This window comes from Oncorhynchus clarkii, chromosome 19 (genome assembly GCF_045791955.1).
Source record: "Oncorhynchus clarkii lewisi isolate Uvic-CL-2024 chromosome 19, UVic_Ocla_1.0, whole genome shotgun sequence".
NCBI lineage: Eukaryota > Metazoa > Chordata > Actinopteri > Salmoniformes > Salmonidae > Oncorhynchus > Oncorhynchus clarkii.
In genome coordinates, this window is record NC_092165.1 from 55,964,911 (window position 1) to 55,987,494 (window position 22,584).

The 22,584-nt window shown below is 44.5% G+C and overlaps 1 protein-coding gene across 1 annotated transcript in view; it reads right to left on the reverse strand.

Annotated features, from left to right (window-relative positions):
- Positions 1–22,584, reverse strand: part of LOC139375391 (ribosomal protein S6 kinase alpha-1-like) — a 38,931-nt gene that overhangs the window by 14,809 nt on the left and 1,538 nt on the right. Inside the window, 9 exon segments of the mRNA XM_071117130.1 lie at positions 1,082–1,152; positions 1,437–1,579; positions 4,021–4,058; positions 8,514–8,620; positions 8,728–8,807; positions 9,059–9,139; positions 10,726–10,807; positions 13,800–13,916; positions 22,286–22,339. Coding sequence (XP_070973231.1) covers positions 1,082–1,152; positions 1,437–1,579; positions 4,021–4,058; positions 8,514–8,620; positions 8,728–8,807; positions 9,059–9,139; positions 10,726–10,807; positions 13,800–13,916; positions 22,286–22,339 — 773 coding nt within the window.

Sequence of the window (22,584 nt, forward strand, 5' to 3'; positions counted from 1 at the left end):
GTCATTGAAAATAAGAATTTGTTCTTAACTGACTTGCCTAGTTAAATAAAGGTAAAATACAAATAAAAAAATGTCAGGAAGGGTACCACATGAGGGAGGAGGATGTCTTCACACAGCGTTGAGATTGCTTGCAATGACAACAATCCCGGTCCGATGATGCTGTGACACACCACCCCAGACCATGACAGACCCTCCACCTCCAAATTTATCCTGCTCCAGAGTAACGCTCATTCCTTCGACGATAAATGCGAATCTGACCATCACCCCTGGTGAGATAAAACCGTGACTCATCAGTGAAGAGTACTTTTTGCCAGTCCTGTCTGGTCCAGCGACGGTGGGTTTGTGCCCATAGGCGACATTGTTGCTGGTGATGTTTGGTGAGGACCTGCCTTACAACAGGGCTACAAGCCCACAGTCCAGTCCAAACATCACCAGCAACAATCTCAGCCTATTGCGGACAGTCTGAGCACTGATGGAGGGATTGTGCATTCCTTGTGTAACTCGGGCAGTTGTTGCCATCCTGTACCTGTCCCGCAGGTGTGATGTTCAGATGTACCGATCCTGTGCAGGTGTTGTTACACGTGGTCTGCCACTGCGAGTTCGATCAGCTGTCCGTCCCTTCTCCCTGTAGCGCTGTCTTAGGCGTCTCACAGTATGAACATTGCAATTTATTGCCCTGGCCACATCTGCAGTCCTCATGCCTCCTTACAGCATGCCTAAGGCATGTTCACGCAGATGTGCAGGGATCCTGGGCATCTTTCTTTTGGTGTTTTTCAGAGTCAGTAGAAAGGCCTCTTTAGTGTCCTAAGTTTTCATAACTGTGACCTTAATTGTCTACGGTCTGTAAGCTGTTAGTGTCGTAATGACCGTTCCACAGGTGCATGTTCATTAATTGTTTATGGTTCATTGAACAAGCATGGGAAACAGTGTTTAAACCCTTTACAATGAAGATCTGTGAAGTTATTTAGATTTTTACAAATTATCTTTGTAAGACAGGGTCCTGAAAAAATGACTTATTTTTTTGCTGAGTTTATATGGCTTATCAAAAGGAGTGACCTATTCTGTGACAGCCTCTACTTACTTGAGGATGAGGTTCATGGTCTCTTTGCGGTCCTTCCCTTGGAACGGAAGCGATCCTGTCAGCATCTCAAACTGTCAAACAAATACAACCACCACCTTTTTAAAAAAAACACCTTTCACATTCAATTCTAGAGCTCTGAAGCAAACACACATCATACTCATGTCTGTTTGATTGTTTGTATTGTGAGGGTTGTGTTCATTAGGCACCAAACGGAAGAAAACAGACTGAAACTGGGAGAAACTACCTAAATGTGTCCAATAACTAACGTTTCTATTTGTTTTCAGTTGCAATGCGTTTTACCAAGTTCAGTAGTGCACTAATGAATATGACCCAAACGACAGATGAAATGACTCACCATCAGTACCCCAAACGACCACCAGTCGGCGCTCTGTATGTGGCCCTGCCTGTTCACCACCTCTGGCGCCATGTATTCCACAGTACCACAGAAGGAGTAGGCCTTCTTCTCTTGGTCAACAGCCTCCTTACACAAGCCAAAATCTAGGGAGAAGACACCACAAGTCAGTTACTATCCAATTACCTGTACTACCATAAACACACGAGTACACACGAGACAGAAGAAAAAAAGGACATTAACACTATGCTTTATGGAAATGGCCAGGAGTTTGACTATAATAACTAGTCTGTAGACGACAATTAGGGCCCAGGCTAGGTCTGCAATGGTAACCTATTCCCTATGGTGGGTAATTCTAGAGGGCCCTGGTCTAAAGGAGTGCACTATATTTTAGGGAAGAGTATGCCATTTCAGACAAAGCCCTTGAGTTCTCAACTAACCAGGTCACATGATCAGGGAAAACTATCCGTAACACTTCCTGATGCCATGATGACTCTTCAGGTATTCTAAGGCCTTATCATTCAAATGCTCCATGTGAAGGAAATACACCACACCGGGATATTTTTAAGGTCACCTGTGGTGCTTGTGTGTGTGTGTGTGTGTGTGTGTGTGTGTGTGTGTGTGTGTGTGTGTGTGTGTGTGAGAGAGTGTATGCACGCCAACAAGGTAAACAGATGATAGAGGAGAGAGTGATTACAGGGTAGATAAGATGCAGGAGAAACTTTATTCATTTCAGGGTCATGCTCTATATCAGTACTTGTTTTTCGGTTAGTGTACCACCAACTGAATTTTGTTTTGGCCGGAGTACCCCTAAAGCACCCCCACATATGCATTTAACAGTAGGCTATGGTCTCATGAGTCTTCTCAATAACTCATACCCCCAGGGTCCTAGTACCCTCTGTGGACAGACCACGTACCCCCAGGGTCCTAGTACCCTCTGTGGACAGACCACGTATCCCCAGGGTCCTAGTACCCTCTGTGGACAGACCACGTACCCCCAGGGTCCTAGTACCCCCTGTGGACAGACCACGTACCCCCAGGGTCCTAGTACCCTCTGTGGACAGACCACGTACCCCCAGGGTCCTAGTACCCTCTGTGGACAGACCACGTACCCCCAGGGTCCTAGAACCCTCTGGACAGACCACATCCCCCAGGGTCCTAGTACCCTCTGTGGACAGACCACATACCCCCAGGGTCCTAGTACCCTCTGTGGACAGACCACATCCCCCAGGGTCCTAGTACCCTCTGGACAGACCACATCCCCCAGGGTCCTAGTACCCTCTGTGGACAGACCACGTACCCCCAGGGTCCTAGTACCCTCTGTGGACAGACCACATCCCCCAGGGTCCTAGTACCCTCTGGACAGACCACATCCCCCAGGGTCCTAGTACCCTCTGGACAGACCACATCCCCCAGGGTCCTAGTACCCTCTGTGGACAGACCACGTACCCCCAGGGTCCTAGTACCCTCTGTGGACAGACCACGTACCCCCAGGGTCCTAGTACCCTCTGTGGACAGACCACGTACCCCCAGGGTCCTAGTACCCTCTGTGGACAGACCACGTACCCCCAGGGTCCTAGTACCCTCTGTGGACAGACCACATCCCCCAGGGTCCTAGTACCCTCTGTGGACAGACCACATCCCCCAGGGTCCTAGTACCCTCTGGACAGACCACATCCCCCAGGGCCCTAGTACCCTGGTTGGGAACCACTGCTCTACAGGTCCTTCCATAGAGCAGTTATCTACACAGGAACAGATAAGAGTGGTGCCGACTCACTGACTAATGGGGAGTGTGACCAATTTATGCAAGAAATCCAGGTATTTCCAAAGATTTCACATACTTTTTCTTGCCACTGTATAGACTTCTGTGTAAGCACTTTGTGACATCAGCTAATGTAAAAAAGGCTTTATAAAACACATGTAATTGGTTGATTCCTTGTTGAGGTCACTTGTTAAAATCAACTTCAATCAGTGTAGATGAAGTGGAGTACAGGTTACATAATTTAGACCTTGCGCCAACAGAAATGGATTGTGTATGTGTGCCATTCAGAGGGTTAATGGGTAACACAAAATATTAAGTAGTATAGTAGTAGGTGCCGTGCGTACCAGTTTGTGTGAAGAACTGCGTTTTTCACACTTAACAGATTCCCGTGTATCAAGAATGTCTTTGGGTGGTGGACCAATCTAGACAACTGTGGGAAGCATTAGAGTCAACATGGACCAGCATCCCTGTGGAACGCTTGGAGTCAACATGGACCAGCATCCCTGTGGAACGCTTGGAGTCAACATGGACCAGCATCCCTGTGGAACGCTTGGAGTCAACATGGACCAGCATCCCTGTGGAACGCTTGGAGTCAACATGGACCAGCATCCCTGTGGAACGCTTGGAGTCAACATGGACCAGCATCCCTGTGGAATGCTTTCCACACCTAGTAGTCCATGCCCCGACGAATTGAGGCTGTTCTGAGGGACGGGGGTAACTCAATATTAGGAAGGTTCTCCTTATATTTGGTATACTCTGTGTATATTGGAGGGGGGGGGGGGGGTAGTGTCTGTGTGTGTGTGTGTGTGTGCGTGTGTCCCCTACCTGTGAGTTTTATATGGCCCTCTTCATCCAGTAGAATGCTACAACAGAATAGAGAGTTGCCAGGCGTTATGTCAGTAATAAAGAGTTTGTCTCCGCGTTGTGTCACAACCGGATTGCAAAATACTTGGCATTATGAGGGTAGGATATTTCAAAAACCTGTAGACTCCATTTTTTATTTTGTATAGTAGCCCTCGTCCTCCCTCTCTCACCTTCACAAATATGAAAATGTAATAGTAAAAGCGCAGCCCAAATCAAGTCCCCCCCCCCCCCCCCCCCCCCAGTTAATTCACAGTATCAGAAATGTGTATGCCACACACGTAATAACATTCATGTAATCGGTTTGTGCACTCAGGCAAGGCTTTCTCATTCTCTAGTATCCATATGTCATGCTAAGACTCCAGTACTCATGACCAGACATGATGATTGTTGATAACATAAATGACCCCCATCAAAACTGAGAGGGCAATCAATTACACTGCAGTAAAATTTGCCAGTTTCTAAACATGTGGATTAAGGGGCCTTGAATACGTACAGTTGAAGTCGGAAGTTTACATACACTTATGTTGGAGTCATTAAAACTAGTTTTTCAACCACTCCACAAATTTCTTGTTAACAAACTATAGTTTTGGCAAGTCGGTTAGGACATCTACTTTGTACATGACACAAGTAATTTTTCCAACAATTGTTTACAGACAGATTAATTCACTGTATCAAAATTCCAGTGGGTCAGAAGTTTACATACACTAAGTTGACTGTGCCTTTAAACAGCTTGGAAAATTCCAGAAAATGATGTCATGGCTTTAGAAGCTTCTGATAGACTAATTGACATCATTTGAGTCAATTGGAGGTGGACCTGTGGATGTATTTCAAGGCCTACCTTCAAACTCAGTGCCTCTTTGCTTGACATCATGGGAAAATCAAAAGAAATCAGCCAAGACCTCAGAAAAAAATTGTAGACCTCCACAAGTCTGGTTCATCCTTGGGAACAAACGCCTGAAGGTACCACGTTCATCTGTACAAACAATAGTACGCAAGTATAAAAACCATGGGACCACGCAGCAGGAAGGAGATGTGTTCTGTCTCCTCGAGATGAACGTACTTTGGTGTGAAAAGTGCAAATCAATCCAGAACAACAGCAAAGGACCTTGTGAAGAAGCTGGAGGAAACAGGTATAAAAGTATCTATATCCACAGTAAAATAAGTCCAATAGTGACATAACCTGAAAGGCCGCTCAGCAAGGAAGAAGCCACTTCTCCAAACCTGCCATAAAAAAAGCCAGACTGCGGTTTGCAGCTGCACACGGGGACAAAGATTGTACTTTTTGGAGAAATGTCCTCTGGTCTGATGAAACAAAATAGGACTGTTTGGCCATAATGACCATCGTTATGTTTGTAGGAAATAGAGAGGCTTGCAAGCCGAAGAACACCATCCTAACCGTGAAGCACGGGGGTGGCAGCATCATGTTGTGGGGGTGCTTTGCTGCAGGAGGGACTGGTGCACTTCACAAAATGGATGTCATCATGAGGGAGGAACATAATGTGAATATATTGAAGCAACATTTCAAGACATCAGTCAGGAAGTTAAAGCTTGGTCGCAAATGGGTCTTCCAAATGGACAATGACCCCAAGCATACTTCCAAAGTTGTGGCAAAATGGCTTAAGGACAAGAAAGTCAAGGTATTGGAGTGGCCATCACAAAGCTCTGACCTCAATCCTATAGAGAATCTGTGGGCAGAACTGAAAAAGCGCGTGCGAGCAAGGAGGCCTACAAACCTGACTCAGTTACACCAGCTCTGTCAGGAGGAATGGGCCAAAAATCACCAAAATCACCCTTATTGTGGGAAGCTTGTGGAAGGCTACCCGGAACGTTTGACCCAAGTTAAACAATTTAAAGGAAATGATCCCAAATACTAACGGAGTGTGTGTAAACTTCTGACCCACTGGGAATGTGATGAAAGAAATAAATGCTGAAATAAAATCACTCTACTATTATTCTGACATTTCACATTCTTAAAATAAAGTGGTGATCCTAACTGACCTAAAACAGGGAATTTTTACGAGGATTAAATGTCAGGAATTGTGAAAAACGGAGTTTAAATGTATTTGACTCAGGTGTATATAGACATAGAAGAGATAGCTAACAGAGAAGCACATTGAATCTCAAGGTTCCTGTCATTTTAGAAGAAAAAGCATTTGTGGGTTGGGGCTACACTAGCATAGCACCTCACGTGGTCCTCTAGCTCAGTTGGTAGAGCATGGCGATTTCAAAATCAAATCACATTTATTTGTCACATACACATGGTTAGCAGATGTTAATGCGAGTGTAGCGAAATGCTTGTGCTTCTAGTTCCGACAATGCAGTAATAACCAACAATTCCAAAACTACTACCTTACACACACAAGTGTAAAGGGATAAAGAATATGTACATAAAGATATATGAATGAGTGATGGTACAGAGCGGCATAGGCAAGATGCAGTAGATGGTACAGTATATACATATGAGATGAGTAATGTAGGGTATGTAAACAAAGTGGCATAGTTTAAAGTGGCTAGTGATCCATGTATTATATAAAGATGCAGTAGATGATAGAGTACAGTATATACATATACATATGAGATGAATAATGTAGGGTATGTAAACATTATATTAAGTAGCATTGTTTAAAGTGGCTAGTGATATATTTTACATCAATTCCCATCAATTCCCATTATTAAAGTGGCTGGAGTTGAGTCAGTGTGTTGGCAGCAGCCACTCAATGTTAGTGGTGGCTGTTTAACAGTCTGAAGGCCTTGAGATAGAAGCTGTTTTTCAGTCTCTCGGTCCCAGCTTTGATGCACCTGTACTGACCTCGCCTTCTGGATGATAGCGGGGTGAACAGGCAGTGGCTCGGGTGGTTGTTGTCCTCGATGATCTTTCTGGCCTTCCTGTGACATCGGGTGGTGTAGGTGTCCTGGAGGGCAGGTAGTTTGCCCCCCCCGGTGATGCGTTGTGCAGACCTCACTACCCTCTGGAGAGCCTTACGGTTGTGGGCGGAGCAGTTGCCGTACCAGGCGGTGATACAGCCCGACAGGATGCTCTCGATTGTGCATCTGTAGAAGTTTGTGAGTGCTTTTGGTGACAAGCCAAATTTCTTCAGCCTCCTGAGGTTGAAGAGGCGCTGCTGCGCCTTCTTCACGATGCTGTCTGTGTGGGTGGGCCAATTCAGTTTGTCTGTGATGTGTACGCCGAGGAACTTAAAACTTACTACCCTCTCCACTACTGTCCCATCGATGTGGATAGGGGGGTGCTCCCTCTGCTGTTTCCTGAAGTCCACAATCATCTCCTTAGTTTTGTTGACGTTGAATGTGAGGTTATTTTCCTGACATCACACTCCGAGGGCCCTCACCTCCTCCCTGTAGGCCGTCTCGTCGTTGTTGGTAATCAAGCCTACCACTGTAGTGTCGTCCGCAAACTTGATGATTGAGTTGGAGGCGTGCGTGGCCACGCAGTCGTGGGTGAACAGGGAGTACAGGAGAGGGCTCAGAACGCACCCTTGTGGGGCCCCAGTGTTGAGGATCAGCGGGGTGGAGATGTTGTTACCTACCCTCACCACCTGGGGGAGGAAGTCCAGTACCCAGTTGCACAGGGCGGGGTCGAGACCCAGGGTCATGACGAGTTTGGAGGGTGCTATGGTGTTAAATGCTGAGCTGTAGTCGATGAACAGCATTCTCACATAGGTATTCCTCTTGTCCAGATGGGTTAGGGCAGTGTGCAGTGTGGTTGAGATTGCATCGTCTGTGGACCTATTTGGGCGGTAAGCAAATTGGAGTGGGTCTAGGGTGTCAGGTAGGGTGGAGGTGATATGGTCCTTGACTAGTCTCTCAAAGCACTTCATGATGACGGAAGTGAGTGCTACGGGGCGGTAGTCGTTTAGCTCAGTTACCTTAGCTTTCTTGGGAACAGGAACAATGGTGGCCCTCTTGAAGCATGTGGGAACAGCAGACTGGGATAAGGATTGATTGAATATGTCCGTAAACACACCAGCCAGCTGGTCAGCGCATGCTCTGAGGGCGCGGCTGGGGATGCCATCTGGGCCTGCAGCCTTGCGAGGGTTAACACGTTTAAATGTTTTACTCACCTCGGCTGCAGCGAAGGAGAGTCCGCATGTTTTGGTTGCGGGCCGTGTCAGTGGTACTGTATTGTCCTCAAAGCGGGCAAAAAAGTTATTTAGTCTGCCTGGGAGCAAGACATCCTGGTCCGTTACGGGGCTGGTTTTCTTTTTGTAATCTGTGATTGACTGTAGACCCTGCCACATACCTCAACACCAGGATCGTGGGTTCAATTCTCACTGGGGCTACTGATATGTAAAATATATGCACACATGACCAAGTTGCTTTGGATAAAAGTGTCTGCTAAATGGCATATATTATTATTGTAGGAAAGCAATGCTACGATGTGTGATGCTACGCTAGGCTAGCTAGGACTAGCTGCCCTCTGCTGAGGCGTCACCTACTTCTCAGGTTTGAGGTCTCTGTAGATGATGCCCAGGCTATGCAGGTGGTCCAGGCCCAGAGCCAACTCTGCGAGGTAGAACTTCACATCCTCCTCTGTGAACATCACCTGGATACCACACACACACAAAATATAATGCAGAGAGGTTATAATAACCATGACACATAAGATTACATTAGATGTATTTTCCTGAAACATAGGTCCTTGAGGTCCACCTCTTTAGACAGTCTGGTGAAGAGATCTCCTCCTCTCAGAAAGTCCAGGATCAGGTAGAGCTTTCCTTCTGTCTGAAATGCTAGAGACACACACACACACACACACACTTAATGGGCTAGCACAAGTGTATATCCAGTGCTAAATCATTTGCATAAAAATGTCAGGCAAAGCTAGAGCACCCAAAGCTGTTCCCATTCATTGTATAAAACATGGAGGGCACTGCCCACTATGACCACAGGGAAGGTTATTGCTAAGTGACACAGTGTTGTCACCACCATCCCTGTGTTCCTTTACCATGTTACCTGAACAAAGGTCTGGTTGTGAACTCACCATAGTGGAGTTTGACCACGAAGGGGTGGTTGACGTCTGCCAGGATATCTCTCTCCATCTTGGTCCTCACCCGGTCTCTCACTGTGGGGAAAGGATCACACCATTTCGGAGCCGTCAGAAGGTTCACGCAAAACAAATGCTACCACTTGGTAACTTAGCTTGGTAACAAATGGGTTTGGAACAGGGTCATGTCATGGAACATGTCATCTACAAGACCCTGCTAGGTAAAGTCCCCCCTTATCTCAGCTCGCTGGTCACCATTGCATCTCCCACCTGTAGCACACGCTCCAGCAGGTATATCTCTCTAGTCACCCCCAAAACCAATTATTTCTTTGGCCGCCTCTCCTTCCAGTTCTCTGCTGCCAATGACTGGAACGAACTACAAAAATCTCTGAAACTGGAAACACTTATCTCCCTCACTAGCTTTAAGCACCAACTGTCAGAGCAGCTCACAGATTACTACACCTGTACATAGCCCACCTATAATTTGGCCCAAACAACTACCTCTTTCCCTACTGTATTTAATTTATTTATTTATTTTGCTCCTTTGCATCCCCATTATTTTTATTTCTACTTTGCACATTCTCCCATTGCAAATCTACCACTCCAGTGTTTTACTTGCTATATTGTATCTACTTTGCCCCCATGGCCTTTTTGCCTTTACCTCCCTTATCTCACCTCATTTGCTCACATTGTATATAGACTTGTTTATACTGTATTATTGACTGTATGTTTGTTTTACTCCATGTGTAACTCTGTGTCGTTGTACGTGTCGAACTGCTTTGCTTTATCTTGGCCAGGTCGCAATTGTAAATGAGAACTTGTTCTCAACTTGCCGACCTGGTTAAATAAAGGTGAAATAAATAAATAAATAAATAAATAAATAAATAAATAAAAGGGAGTCCATGGCTAAGACATAACTTAAACAAAATGCTAAAACTGTCAGTGTCAGCAAAAATATTTAAATCTCACTCAATGGATACAGTATTTGAGAATTCAGTCAAAAGCAAAAACACCAAATAATCAATCCTTGAAATATTTTGATAATACAAATAAATAAAAATATGAAAATAATGAAAATGTGAACAGACATTCTTGTTGAACAATTAGGCAGATTTTCAGCGCACAATGGCAGTGAGTTGTAATCTGTGAGACAATCTGTTCTCATTGATAATTAAACTGTCAAGGTGTTTACATCTAGTGTTGACAGGGTGGGGAGCGACAGACCGACTGCTAGCTAGCGGTGTGGTCTACTACATATAGGAAGACGAGATACACACTAACTGAAAAAAAACGCCAATTTCTTCTCACTATCAGAGCCTTGGGACAAGATCAAAACATTGGGGGCAAAATGGCACGTGGAGTATAGAGCGAACGCAAAGACATGTCAATAAATGAAATGAGACCAAGTCTTTACTTTGACGAGGTGGTGTTGAAACCGTGGGCTCCATTGGATGGATTCAGAGACACTTATGTTTACCACCCAAAAACTTCACAACATGTTTACCACCCAAAAACTTCACAACATGTTTACCACCCAAAAACTTCACAACATGTTTACCACCCAAAAACTTCACAACATATTTACCACCCCATGAATGTGTAGCTACAGTATCGTCTCCCATGATAGTATATGTCTCTATTCCACTTTGTGTGTGTGTGTGTACCTTTGAGGGTGGCTTTTCTCAGGACCTTCATAGCATACAGCTCGTTGTCGTCGGGAGGCGTCACCTTCCGCACCAAGAACACCTGCAGGCAACGCAAGACAACATCCAACTCTCAATCCTAGAAATATAACTACTAGAGCGGACAACGGACATTCCCATCCAAGTCACTGCTCCGTGACGGAGGGACTGGCGGTGATATTGAATATATATATATATAAATGCTCAATGCAATATGCTACAAACCTATGGGAGCGACAAGGGGGATGGTCATTGGAACTACTAAATGTGAAGTTCTCTGGCATTCTTCCTGGCCTGTATAACAATAATAAAAGGCTATAAATACTGTATTTCGTAACCAATACCTCACCTAACTACCTTAACTTCCATTATGTAGTCAGGCCTAGTCAGTGTAAATAATGAAAGTCCTATCTTACTGCGAAAGAGCCTGGCCTGACACCCAGAGCAATAAAAAACTGCTATTTTAGATCTTGTCATCTGAAGTGTGAGAGAAATTAAATGGAATGAATACGAATGAACATTAAATGGGTTTGTTTAGATGCGTACTTGTTGTAAATTGGACTAAATTACACATGAACATATTTGTCTAGAATGTGTTCTTAGTGCTCTAAATAAAAGAAAGACCACCTCCTGTGGCACATCAGTAGAGCAAGCAGAGAGGTGAAAGACAGGCAGTGTGTGTAAGCCAGGTATGAGATATCATCAGCATCAGGCCTAAGGGCTTGTCAAAACAATGCATTCTCAAGCCATACATATGGAAATGGCCATTTCCATCTGCAGGGTTTTTTCTTTGTATTAATGAGGCTCTCTTGTTATCCCCACGTGTGTCAAGATGGCCACCATTGCAATCTTGGGTACAGGAACAAAGGTAACTGAACTGAACTACATGACTATCGCCCCGTAGCACTCACTTCTGTCATCATGAAGTGCTTTGAGATACTAGTCAAGGATCATATCACCTCCACCCTACCTGACACCCTAGACCCACTTCAATTTGCTTAACGCCACAATAGGTCCACAGACGATGCAATCACCTTCACACTGCACACTGCCCTATCCCATCTGGACAAGAGGAATACCTATGTAAGAATGCTGTTCATTGACTACAGCTCAGCATTCAACACCACAGTACCCTCCAAGCTCATCACTAAGCTCGAGGCCCTGGGTCTGAACCCCGCCCTGTGCAATTGGGTCCTGGACTTCCTGATGGGCCACCCCCAGGTGGTGAAGGTAGGAAACAACATCTACACTTCGCTGATCCTCAACACTGGGGCCCCACAAGGGTACGTGCTCAGCCCCTTCTTTTACTCCCTTGTTCACCCATGACTGCGTGGCCATGCATGCCGCCAACTCAATCATCAAGTTTGCAGATGACACAACAGTGGTAGGCTTGATAACCAACAACGACGAGACAGCCTACAGGAAGGAGTTGAGGGCTCTGGGAGTGTGGTGTCAGGAAAATAACCCCCCACTCAACGTCAACAGAACAAAAGGAGATGATCGTGAACTTCAGGAAACAGCAGAGGGAGCACCCCCCTATCCACATCGACGGGACAGTAGTGGAGAAGGTGGAAAGTTAAGTTCCTCAGTGTACACATCACTGACAATCTGAAATGGTCCACCCACACAGACAGTATGGTGAAGAAGGCGCAACAGTGCATCTTCAACCTCAGGAGGCCCCTAAAATGTGGCTTGTTACCTAAAACCCTGAAACTTTTACAGATGCACAATCGAGAGCATCCTGTCAGGCTGTATCACCACCTGGTACGGAAACTGCACTGCCCACAACCACAGGGCTCGAGGGTGATGCGGTCTGCACAACACATCAACGGGGGCAAACTACCTGCCCTCCAATACACCTACACCACCCGATGTCACAGGAAGGCCAAAAATATAATCTAGGACAACAACCACCTGAGCCACTGCCTGTTCACCCCTCTATCATCCAGAAGGCGAGGTCAGTACAGGTGCATCAAAGCTGGGACAGAGAGACTGAAAAACAGCTTCTATCAGAAGGACATCAGACTGTTAAACAGCCATCACTAACATTGAGTAGCTGCTGCCAACAGACTTGAAATCCCTGGCCACTTTAAATGTCGTCACTTGTATAATGTTTACATATCTTGCATTACTCATCTCATATGTATGTACTGTATCTTAGTCCATGTCACTGACATTGTTCATCCATATATTTAGATATTCTTAATTCCTTTACTTAGATGTGTGTATTAGGTATTTGTTGTGGAATTGTTAGATATTGCTGCAATGTCAGAACTAGAAGTACAAGCATTTCACTATATCTGCAAAAACATCTGCTAAACACGTGTATGTGACCAATAAAATTTGATTCATGTGCACAATCACAGCCATCAACAACGCATGGGAGTGGTTGGATGCTGCTAAAGCAGGGGTTTTCAAACCACTCATCTGGGACCGCCAGACTTTTCACAATGTTGTTGTAGCCCTGAACTAGCTCACCTGGTTAACCTAGTCAGGGGCTTGATGATTAGTTGAATCAATCTGTGGAATAGTTCAAATGCGTGGAACGGCTAGGAGGAAAATCACTGTGCTAAAACACCAGCTTTCTGCATGGTTTATAGTGTAAAGAATTTCTACTAAATAGATAAGCTTAGCAGTCAGTCATTAGTATCCGTCACAAAGTCAAACACGATTCGCTTCCCTCAACAAGGTCAGAAGTGTAGTAAAAGATGCTGCAGTCATTTTGTTCTAACCATTATCCCCCACTAACGAGGAGGAGGAGGAGGAGACGGCAGTGTTGCTCGTCCCCTTTTGATCAAATCCAGGGATGGGCAACTCGTCTTCAGGGGCCGGAGTGGTGTCACTTCCCCCCATCTCTAGGAAAACACAGCTGATTCAACTAACTACATTCTAAACTGATCATCGTGATTAGTTGATTATTGGAGTCAGGTGTGTTAGCTGGGGAAAAACGGACACCAAATCAGGTCCTTGAGGACTGGAATTACCCACCCCTGGTTTAAACCAATCTACTATGTATCTGCAAGTAGAGGGTTAATGGAACATGGGCAATCTCTTACCTTGCCAAAGGAGCCCTGGCCCAGCACTTTAAGCAGCTCAAACTGGCGGGCGTCGGCTTTCTCTGAGCCCTCCTTGACCACGTTGGTGATGTTGATCTCCTTGATGACATCATTGTCCTAGACAGAGACAAAAACAAGGTCCATTATGCAGGAGATGGCATAGTAGGTCACCCTTGACACTGTCTAAAGATAAAACCCATCCTAAATGTGGTAAGATTTTGCCATGCGTCCTTTGGTAGTACAAATTTGTCTTTCTCCAAACGGTCCAGTGAGGAAAACCAAAGACGTTTGATCACGTGACCATGAAAATCAACTATTCTTGATAAGAATATTTCAGAATGAATGAGACCAGAGCTTCATACAGTGCATACAAATAACTATTGCATGTAGTTTAGGAGACGTTAAGGAGCTGCTGGGAGTTGATTGATACAGGTTCCTCTTCTCATACTAGGTTGCGTCCTGATCAAAGTGGGTGTACCTAATTCTAAAGAAGCCAACTGAAAAGAGGAAGAGGGTAGAAAACCAGGTATTACCAGAGATATATATATATCTATCTCTCTATCTATCTATAGAGAGAGAGTTCAGAGAACGGTAATGGCTTGGTGCAGCAGTGCTATTTAGGCTTAGAAGACAGAGGGAACAAGAGTGTGTAAGACAAAAATATCAAAAACAAGTCCCCTGGGAAACTTCTCAACCCTCGGGTGTATTTGTGTTGTGGGCAGCTTGTCGGAACAGTGAGGCTGATGGCACCATTTACTGTTAATGATACCGAGAATGGTAACAGCAACCACAACTTTAAATAATTTTGTTTTTACACCAGCGTTGTAGCACAGGCTGCTTTAGAGCCTAGGTCTACTGAATCTCACTGAAATTACAACAGAACATTCACACAGTACAGACGTATTATTTTTTTTGCAAATACATTGCCTTTATACCAATGTCTGCTGAGACATTTCTCAAAATAGCCAACTCCAGTATGCAGAGTTGCAGTGCAACTGCATTACAAGCCTCGTTCTCCCTGCAGGCCTCAATGCTCAAAATCTGTTTGGTTTTTACAAATCTGTTTTGAACTACTGACGGTCTAAACAGCAAGTTACAAGTGACCAAATCAGATGTGTGTTCAGACAGAAGTCATTTGCTGACAAGGCTATGCTAGATGTCATAGTAACAACGGGTATGTGTGCAGTGGTGTAGGCTGATTGGTCGTGGCGCTCGTGCTTCCTATCACTCAGAAGTTATGTAGCAAGCTGAGGTGACAACGTTGTCATGGACGTTTCCCAGTTGCTTTGAATGTTTCAAATCATAGTGTAAGAACACTTACAACGCCTCAAACGATAAGATCCAACTTTCAAAACGAGTCCTTTTTGGCTAGCCACACCAGTCAACTAGCTAGTTAGCGGTTTAGCTTTCTTGCACAGTCCCTAATTTGTTTGTAAAAAAGCTAGTTAGCTACCACATGTTCTTGTCAAAAAGTCAGAGTCGCTAGCAAGCAGCAAGATATGCCAAATAAGTCTAAAAACCACTTGAGGGCAGACAAATCAGATTTGACTATTCAGACAAAAGTTCACATGGCCAGGAATCTGAAGGTGGTTTGAAACTTTGCTTGAAATATCTGATTCCATGTGCTTTTTGGCTGTTCAGACAGCATGAAAAAGAGATTCAAATCAGAAATGCAAATAAATTGAATTTTCAGCCACTTCAAATTTGCAAATGTGAACAAGGCTTGACTTCAGTAGGCTAGTAACCACTTCTCTGATAGAGTTCAGTGTGTCAAATCGGAGGGTCTGCTGTCCGGACCTCTGGCAGTCTCTATGGGGTGCCACAGGGTTCAATTCTTGGGCCGACTCTCTTCTCTGAATACATAAATGATGTCGCTCTTGCTGCTGGTGAGTCTCTGATCCACCTCTACGCAGACGACACCATTCTGTATATTTCTGGCCCTTCTTTGGACACTTAACAACCCTCCAGGCAAGCTTCAATGCCAAACAACTCTCCTTCCGTGGCCTCCAATTGCTCCTAAATGCAAGTAAAACTAAATGCATGCTCTTCAACCGATCGCTGCCTGCACCTGCCCGCCTGTCCAACATCACTACTCTGGACGGCTCTGACTTAGAATACGTGGACAACTACAAATACCTAGGTGTCTGGTTAGACTGTAAACTCTCCTTCCAGACCCACATCAAACATCTCCAATCCAAACTAAATCTAGAATCAGCTTCCTATTTCGCAACAAAGCATCCTTCACTTATGCTGCCAAACATACCCTTGTAAAACTGACCATCCTACCAATCCTTGACGATGTCATTTACAAAATAGCCTCCAATACCCTACTGAACAAATTGGATGCAGTCTATCACAGTGCAATCCGTTTTGTCACCAAAGCCCCATACACTATCCACCATTGCGACCTGTACGCTCTCGTTGGCTGGCCCTCGCTTCATACTCGTCGCCAAACCCACTGGCTCCATGTCATCTACAAGACCATGCTAGGTAAAGTCCCCCCTTATCTCAGCTCGCTGGTCACCATAGCATCACCCACCTGCGCTCCAGCAGGTATATATCTCTGGTCACCCCCAAAACCAATTATTTCTTTGGCTGCCTCTCCTTCCAGTTCTCTGCTGCCAATGACTGGAACGAACTACAAAAAATTCTCTGAAACTGGAAACACTTATCTCCCTCACTAGCTTTAAGCACCAGCTGTCAGAGTAGCTCACAGATTACTGCACCTGTACATAGCCCACCTATAATTTAGCCCAAACTACTACCTCTTACCCTACTGTATTTATTTTATTTATTTATTTTGCTCCTTTGCACCCCATTATTTGTATTTCTACTTTGCACTGCAAATCTACCATTCCAGTGTTTTACTTGCTATATTGTATTTACTTTGCCACCATGGCCTTTTTTTGCCTTTATCTCACATCGTACAGTGCCTTGCGAAAGTATTCGGCCCCCTTGAACTTTGTGACCTTTTGCCACATTTCAGGCTTCAAACATAAAGATATAAAACTGTATTTTTTTGTGAAGAATCAACAACAAGTGGGACACAATCATGAAGTGGAACGACATTTATTGAATATTTCAAACTTTTTTAACAAATCAAAAACTGAAAAATTGGGCGTGCAAAATTATTCAGCCCCTTTACTTTCAGTGCAGCAAACTCTCTCCAGAAGTTCAGTGAGGATCTCTGAATGATCCAATGTTGACCTAAATGACTAATGATGATAAATACAATCCACCTGTGTGTAATCAAGTCTCCGTATAAATGCACCTGCACTGTGATAGTCTCAGAGGTCCGTTAAAAGCGCAGAGAGCATCATGAAGAACAAGGAACACACCAGGCAGGTCCGAGATACTGTTGTGAAGAAGTTTAAAGCCGGATTTGGATACAAAAAGATTTCCCAAGCTTTAAACATCCCAAGGAGCACTGTGCAAGCGATAATATTGAAATGGAAGGAGTAACAGACCACTGCAAATCTACCAAGACCTGGCCGTCCCTCTAAACTTTCAGCTCATACAAGGAGAAGACTGATCAGAGATGCAGCCAAGAGGCCCATGATCACTCTGGATGAACTGCAGAGATCTACAGCTGAGGTGGGAGACTCTGTCCATAGGACAACAATCAGTCGTATATTGCACAAATCTGGCCTTTATGGAAGAGTGGCAAGAAGAAAGCCATTTCTTAAAGATATCCATAAAAAGTGTTGTTTAAAGTTTGCCACAAGCCACCTGGGAGACACACCAAACATGTGGAAGAAGGTGCTCTGGTCAGATGAAACCAAAATTGAACTTGGCAACAATGCAAAACGTTATGTTTGGCGTAAAAGCAACACAGCTAAACACACCATCCCCACTGTCAAACATGGTGGTGGCAGCATCATGGTTTGGGCCTGCTTTTCTTCAGCAGGGACAGGGAAGATGGTTAAAATTGATGGGAAGATGGATGGAGCAAAATACAGGACCATTCTGGAAGAAAACCTGATGGAGTCTGCAAAAGACCTGAGACTGGGACGGAGATTTGTCTTCCAACAAGACAATGATCCAAAACATAAAGCAAAATCTACAATGGAATGGTTCAAAAATAAACATATCCAGGTGTTAGAATGGCCAAGTCAAAGTCCAGACCTGAATCCAATCGAGAATCTGTGGAAAGAACTGAAAACTGCTGTTCACAAATGCTCTCCATCCAACCTCACTGAGCTCGAGCTGTTTTGCAAGGAGGAATGGGAAAAAATGTCAGTCTCTCGATGTGCAAAACTGATAGAGACATACCCCAAGCGACTTACAGCTGTAATCGCAGCAAAAGGTGGCGCTACAAAGTATTAACTTAAGGGGGCTGAATAATTTTGCACGGCCAATTTTTCAGTTTTTGATTTGTTAAAAGTTTTAAATATCCAATAAATGTCGTTCCACTTCATGATTGTGTCCCACTTGTTGTTGATTCTTCACAAAAAAATAAAATGTTATATCTTTATGTTTGAAGCCTGAAATGTGGCAAAAGGTCGCAAAGTTCAAGGGGGCCGAATACTTTCGCAAGGCACTGTATATAGACTTGTTTATACTGTATTATTGACTGTATGTTTGTTTTACTCCATGTGTAACTCTGTTGTTGTATGTGTCGAACTGCTCTGCTTTATCTTGGCCAGGTCGCAGTTGTAAATGAGAACTTGTTCTCAACTTGCCTACCTGGTTAAATAAAAAAATAAATGTGCAGTGACCCAACCATAGTGAGTAGATAATCATACTAATGAGGGTAGAACTAACACTAGACAAACACTCCTCTACCACACTGCTGACTAAGTTAACACTGAGTCACCATGAAATGACAACAACCACACCTAACTTACACATTCTTACTTGTGTAAAGTAAAAACCCCTCAAACCCACAGTGTCGATCTCCTACAAAGCTAGCAGGTATACGTTCGGTAGTTAAAATGTAAGTTTATGGTAATCAAGATAAGTTGTTTGGAATAAATTAGTACATTCTTAACAAATTAACCCCTACCGTCAAGAACAATATTACAGTACATTTTGTTACAGTACAATTCCCTGCTTGTCAAACATCCTTTAAAACGTTTTTTTTATTTTATTTAAGAATACGGTTGTAACGTAACAAAATGAGGCAAAAGTCAAGGGGTCTGAATACTTTCTGAATGACACAAACATACGGTTGCATTTTCATACTGTATCTCTGTGTTTAGGATTCAAATAACTGACATACTGTGAAGCACTTTGACTTATTCAGGTATTTCACAGGAACTGGATAAGGACCAAGGTGATAATGAGGAACACCTGCGATGTGAAGGCCTTCAACCCGTTGAGTCAGACTGCTTCGACCACAATAAGCTCTCTCATAACACTTGCTGCCACACAGCACAATAGAATAAGTGTTCATTCATTAATACACCTACACAACTGCCATATATCTCAATAGCTGCTTTTGGCACTGCACATTCATAGTCTGTCAACAGGAAGCAAAACGAAGAAGAGGACAGGAAATGCAAACAATACATTCTAACACACATGACATGCCTTTTACACATCTCCTGCTCCATAAACAACAAGCCCAGATCTAATTATCGATGGGCCCAAAAACCTTCAGCTTAGTCGAAAATGCACTTCCACGCATGACCATGTAAGTGAAAATCTGACAAGTGGAAGTTGGGATTCGCCCCGGTGTGAAGACCACATTACCATACACCGGGTTCTGTTCTGACGGTCTTCACATGAGGCGTCTGTCTCATTGCCTGTCTGTGGCACGCTGCAGCTGGCCAAAGCATTGGTCTGGTGTTTCTTGAAGAGGAAGAAGAGGGTCAACAAGCGGCTCACTTTCAACTTCCTCCCGTCCTTGTCCATCTCAACATTGCCTTGCCAACCTAGACCTCTTCATCTCAGTCACACCCCCCCCCCCTACCTCTGGACAAAGTCCTCAATCTCATACCAGCCTGGTAGACTGCCAGGTAAGATGAGGTGAACGTTGTCCTCTGTATGTAAGCTGTTAACTTTGTGTCCTGTCCTCTGCTAGCACAGAGCTTTGACTACTGCTGAACTGAAAGAGACACACAGACAGAGGGAGCGAGAGAGAGGCAGGAAGGAAGAGACCTGTGTGCAGAACCCACACAACTAGTGTGTGAAAGACAGACAGGACAACTTCCCGTCGGCTATGGCCAGGGTGGTGAGGTGTGGCCAGGGTGGTGAGGTGTCACCTCCCTCACGGTCAACGTTATGACCCAGATAGAGATACATAATGACATTTGTAATGTCTTTATTCTTTTGGAACTTCTGTGAGTGTAAGGTTAATTGTTCATTTTTATTTCACTGTTGTACATTATCTAGTTCACTTGCTTTGTCAATGTTAACATGCGTTTCCCATGCCAATAAAGCCCCTTGAATTGAATAGAGAGAGCTCTCGGTCTCCTTCGTTCTCGCGTTATAAAAGAGCGAGTGAGACGGGCCAGGACACAGGAATCCCTTACAGCCGCTTTCCTGCCACCCCCATCTACCAGTGTGTGAGGAGAGGAACTTCCACATCCCTACAAACACACTGTCACTGTGTCTATATAAATCAATCCACACTTCCTCTTAGCTTCACCGAACACTGTTCCACTCAGTCTCCATTGGCTTTCTAAGTCACTACTTCTTCTTCAAGCTCCTAAGATCCCATGTTAGGTACTCTAGAGCTCTACTGCATGACTAGACCAGGATCTAAATATCTTGTACTGTACCACTTGTACCTAGGCCACCTTCAGTTGCCAAAAGTTTAACGTTGCAGATACAAATACCATGAAATGAGCCAACATGATTCCTCGGTCTACATGACAGAGAGGCATGTTTGTGAGATATATATATTTTTTTATCTGAATGTTCCAAAACGTATCCTGCTGATCGCGCCCCTATTATCCTCACAGTATAATTTACGTTTACATTTTAGTCATTTAGAGTTTTCACCAGCTCGGTGATTCAAACCAGCGACCTTACGGTTACTGGCCCAATGTTCTTAACCGCGATGCCATCTGCCATATAAACGCAGTCCCAACTCCATTTGTGATGTGATAGAGACAAGGAATGTAGGATAAGTTCCCAGGATGCAGAGCATAGTCCTGGACTAATCAAATCATAGTTTATTTGTCACGTGCGCCGAATACAACAGGTGTAGACCTTAGAGTGAAATGCTGACTTACAGGCTCTAACCAATGGTGCGGGGGAAAAAAAGTGTGTGTGTGTGTGTGTGTGTGTGTGTGTGTGTGTGTGTGTGTGTGTGTGTAGGTAAGAAATAAAACAGTAAAAAGACATTTGAAAAAAAGAGTAGCAAGGCTCTATACAGACACCTGTTAGTCAGGCTTATTGAGGTAGTATGTACATGTAGGTATCGTAAAAAAGTGACTATGACTATATGATGAACAGAGTAGCAGCAGCGTAAAAGAGGGGTTGGGGGGAGGCACACAATGCAAATAGTCCGGGAGTCTTCAGGAGTCAGTTCAGGAGTCTTATGGCTTGGGGGTAAAAACTGTTGAGAAGCCTTTTTGTCCTAGACTTGGCACTCCGGTACCGTTTGCCATGCGGTAGTAGAGAGAACAGTCTATGACTGGGGTGGCTGGAGTCTTTTACAATTTTTATGGCCTTCCTCTGACACCGCCTGGTGTAGAGGTCCTGGATGGCAGGCATCTTTGCCCCAGTGATGTACTGGGCCGTACGCACTACCCTCTTAAGTGCCTTGCGGTCGGAGGCTGAGCAATTGCCGTACCAGGCAGTGATGCAACCGGTCAGGATGCTCTCGATGTTGCAACTGTAGAACCTTTTGAGGATCTCAGGACCCATGCCAAATCTTTTTAGTTTCTTGAGGGGGAATAGGCTTCGTCGTGCCCTCTTCACGACTGTCTTGGTGTGTTTGGACCAATCTAGTTTGTTGGTGATGTGGACACCAAGGAATTTGAAGCTCTCAACCTGCTCCACTACAGCCCTGTCGATGAGAATGGGGACGTGCTCGGTGGTCCTTTTCCTGTTGTCCACGATCATCTCCTTAGTCTTGGTTACGTTGAGGGATAGGTTGTTATTCTGGCACCACCCGGCCAGGTCTCTGACCTCCTCCCTATATGCGGTCTCGTCTAAGAAATATTTTCAATGGAGATCCATTGAAGCATCAGGTGTCCATTTAAAAAGTCACATGAATATAACCCTAGAAAATCCACACGGATTTCAACCAGATGTTGAAAATAACATTTCCTCAGCAAAGATGTATGAAAAAGGTGCCTTGTCAAATTCTGAAGCAAATGACTCAGACAGCTAAGGAGACAGCCACAGCTAAGGAGACAGCCACAGCGCTATTGCATTTCACTCTGAGTCGACAGACAGACAAGCATATTATTCGCAACATTTTCTGATATTGTTGCACAATATTGATTTTAGCTCAGCAAGGCAAAGCATTTGAGGAAGAGAGTGTATTGACTTAGCTGTGGATAAGGCCACTGAATGAGGAATAATCTTACCTTGGCAGTAATATTGGCAAAGTCCTTCTCTACCCAGGTAATATGGGACCTGTCCTGATTGGGAGGTGTTAGAGGGAGAAGGGCGTCAGGTTCGGCTGTGATTCACATGCAGTGTTCTATAGGAAAAAGTCGGTTGTAGAGGTGATGCAGGGAAAATGTTTGATTTTTATGAGGCTACCTTATGACATTTAGAGCCATCAGGTATTATTTTTTGCAGGCCATTATTTTGATACTTGGGCTCTATAAATAGGCCACACACACACACACACACACACGTCAGCAACTGTGTGTCCTGTCCA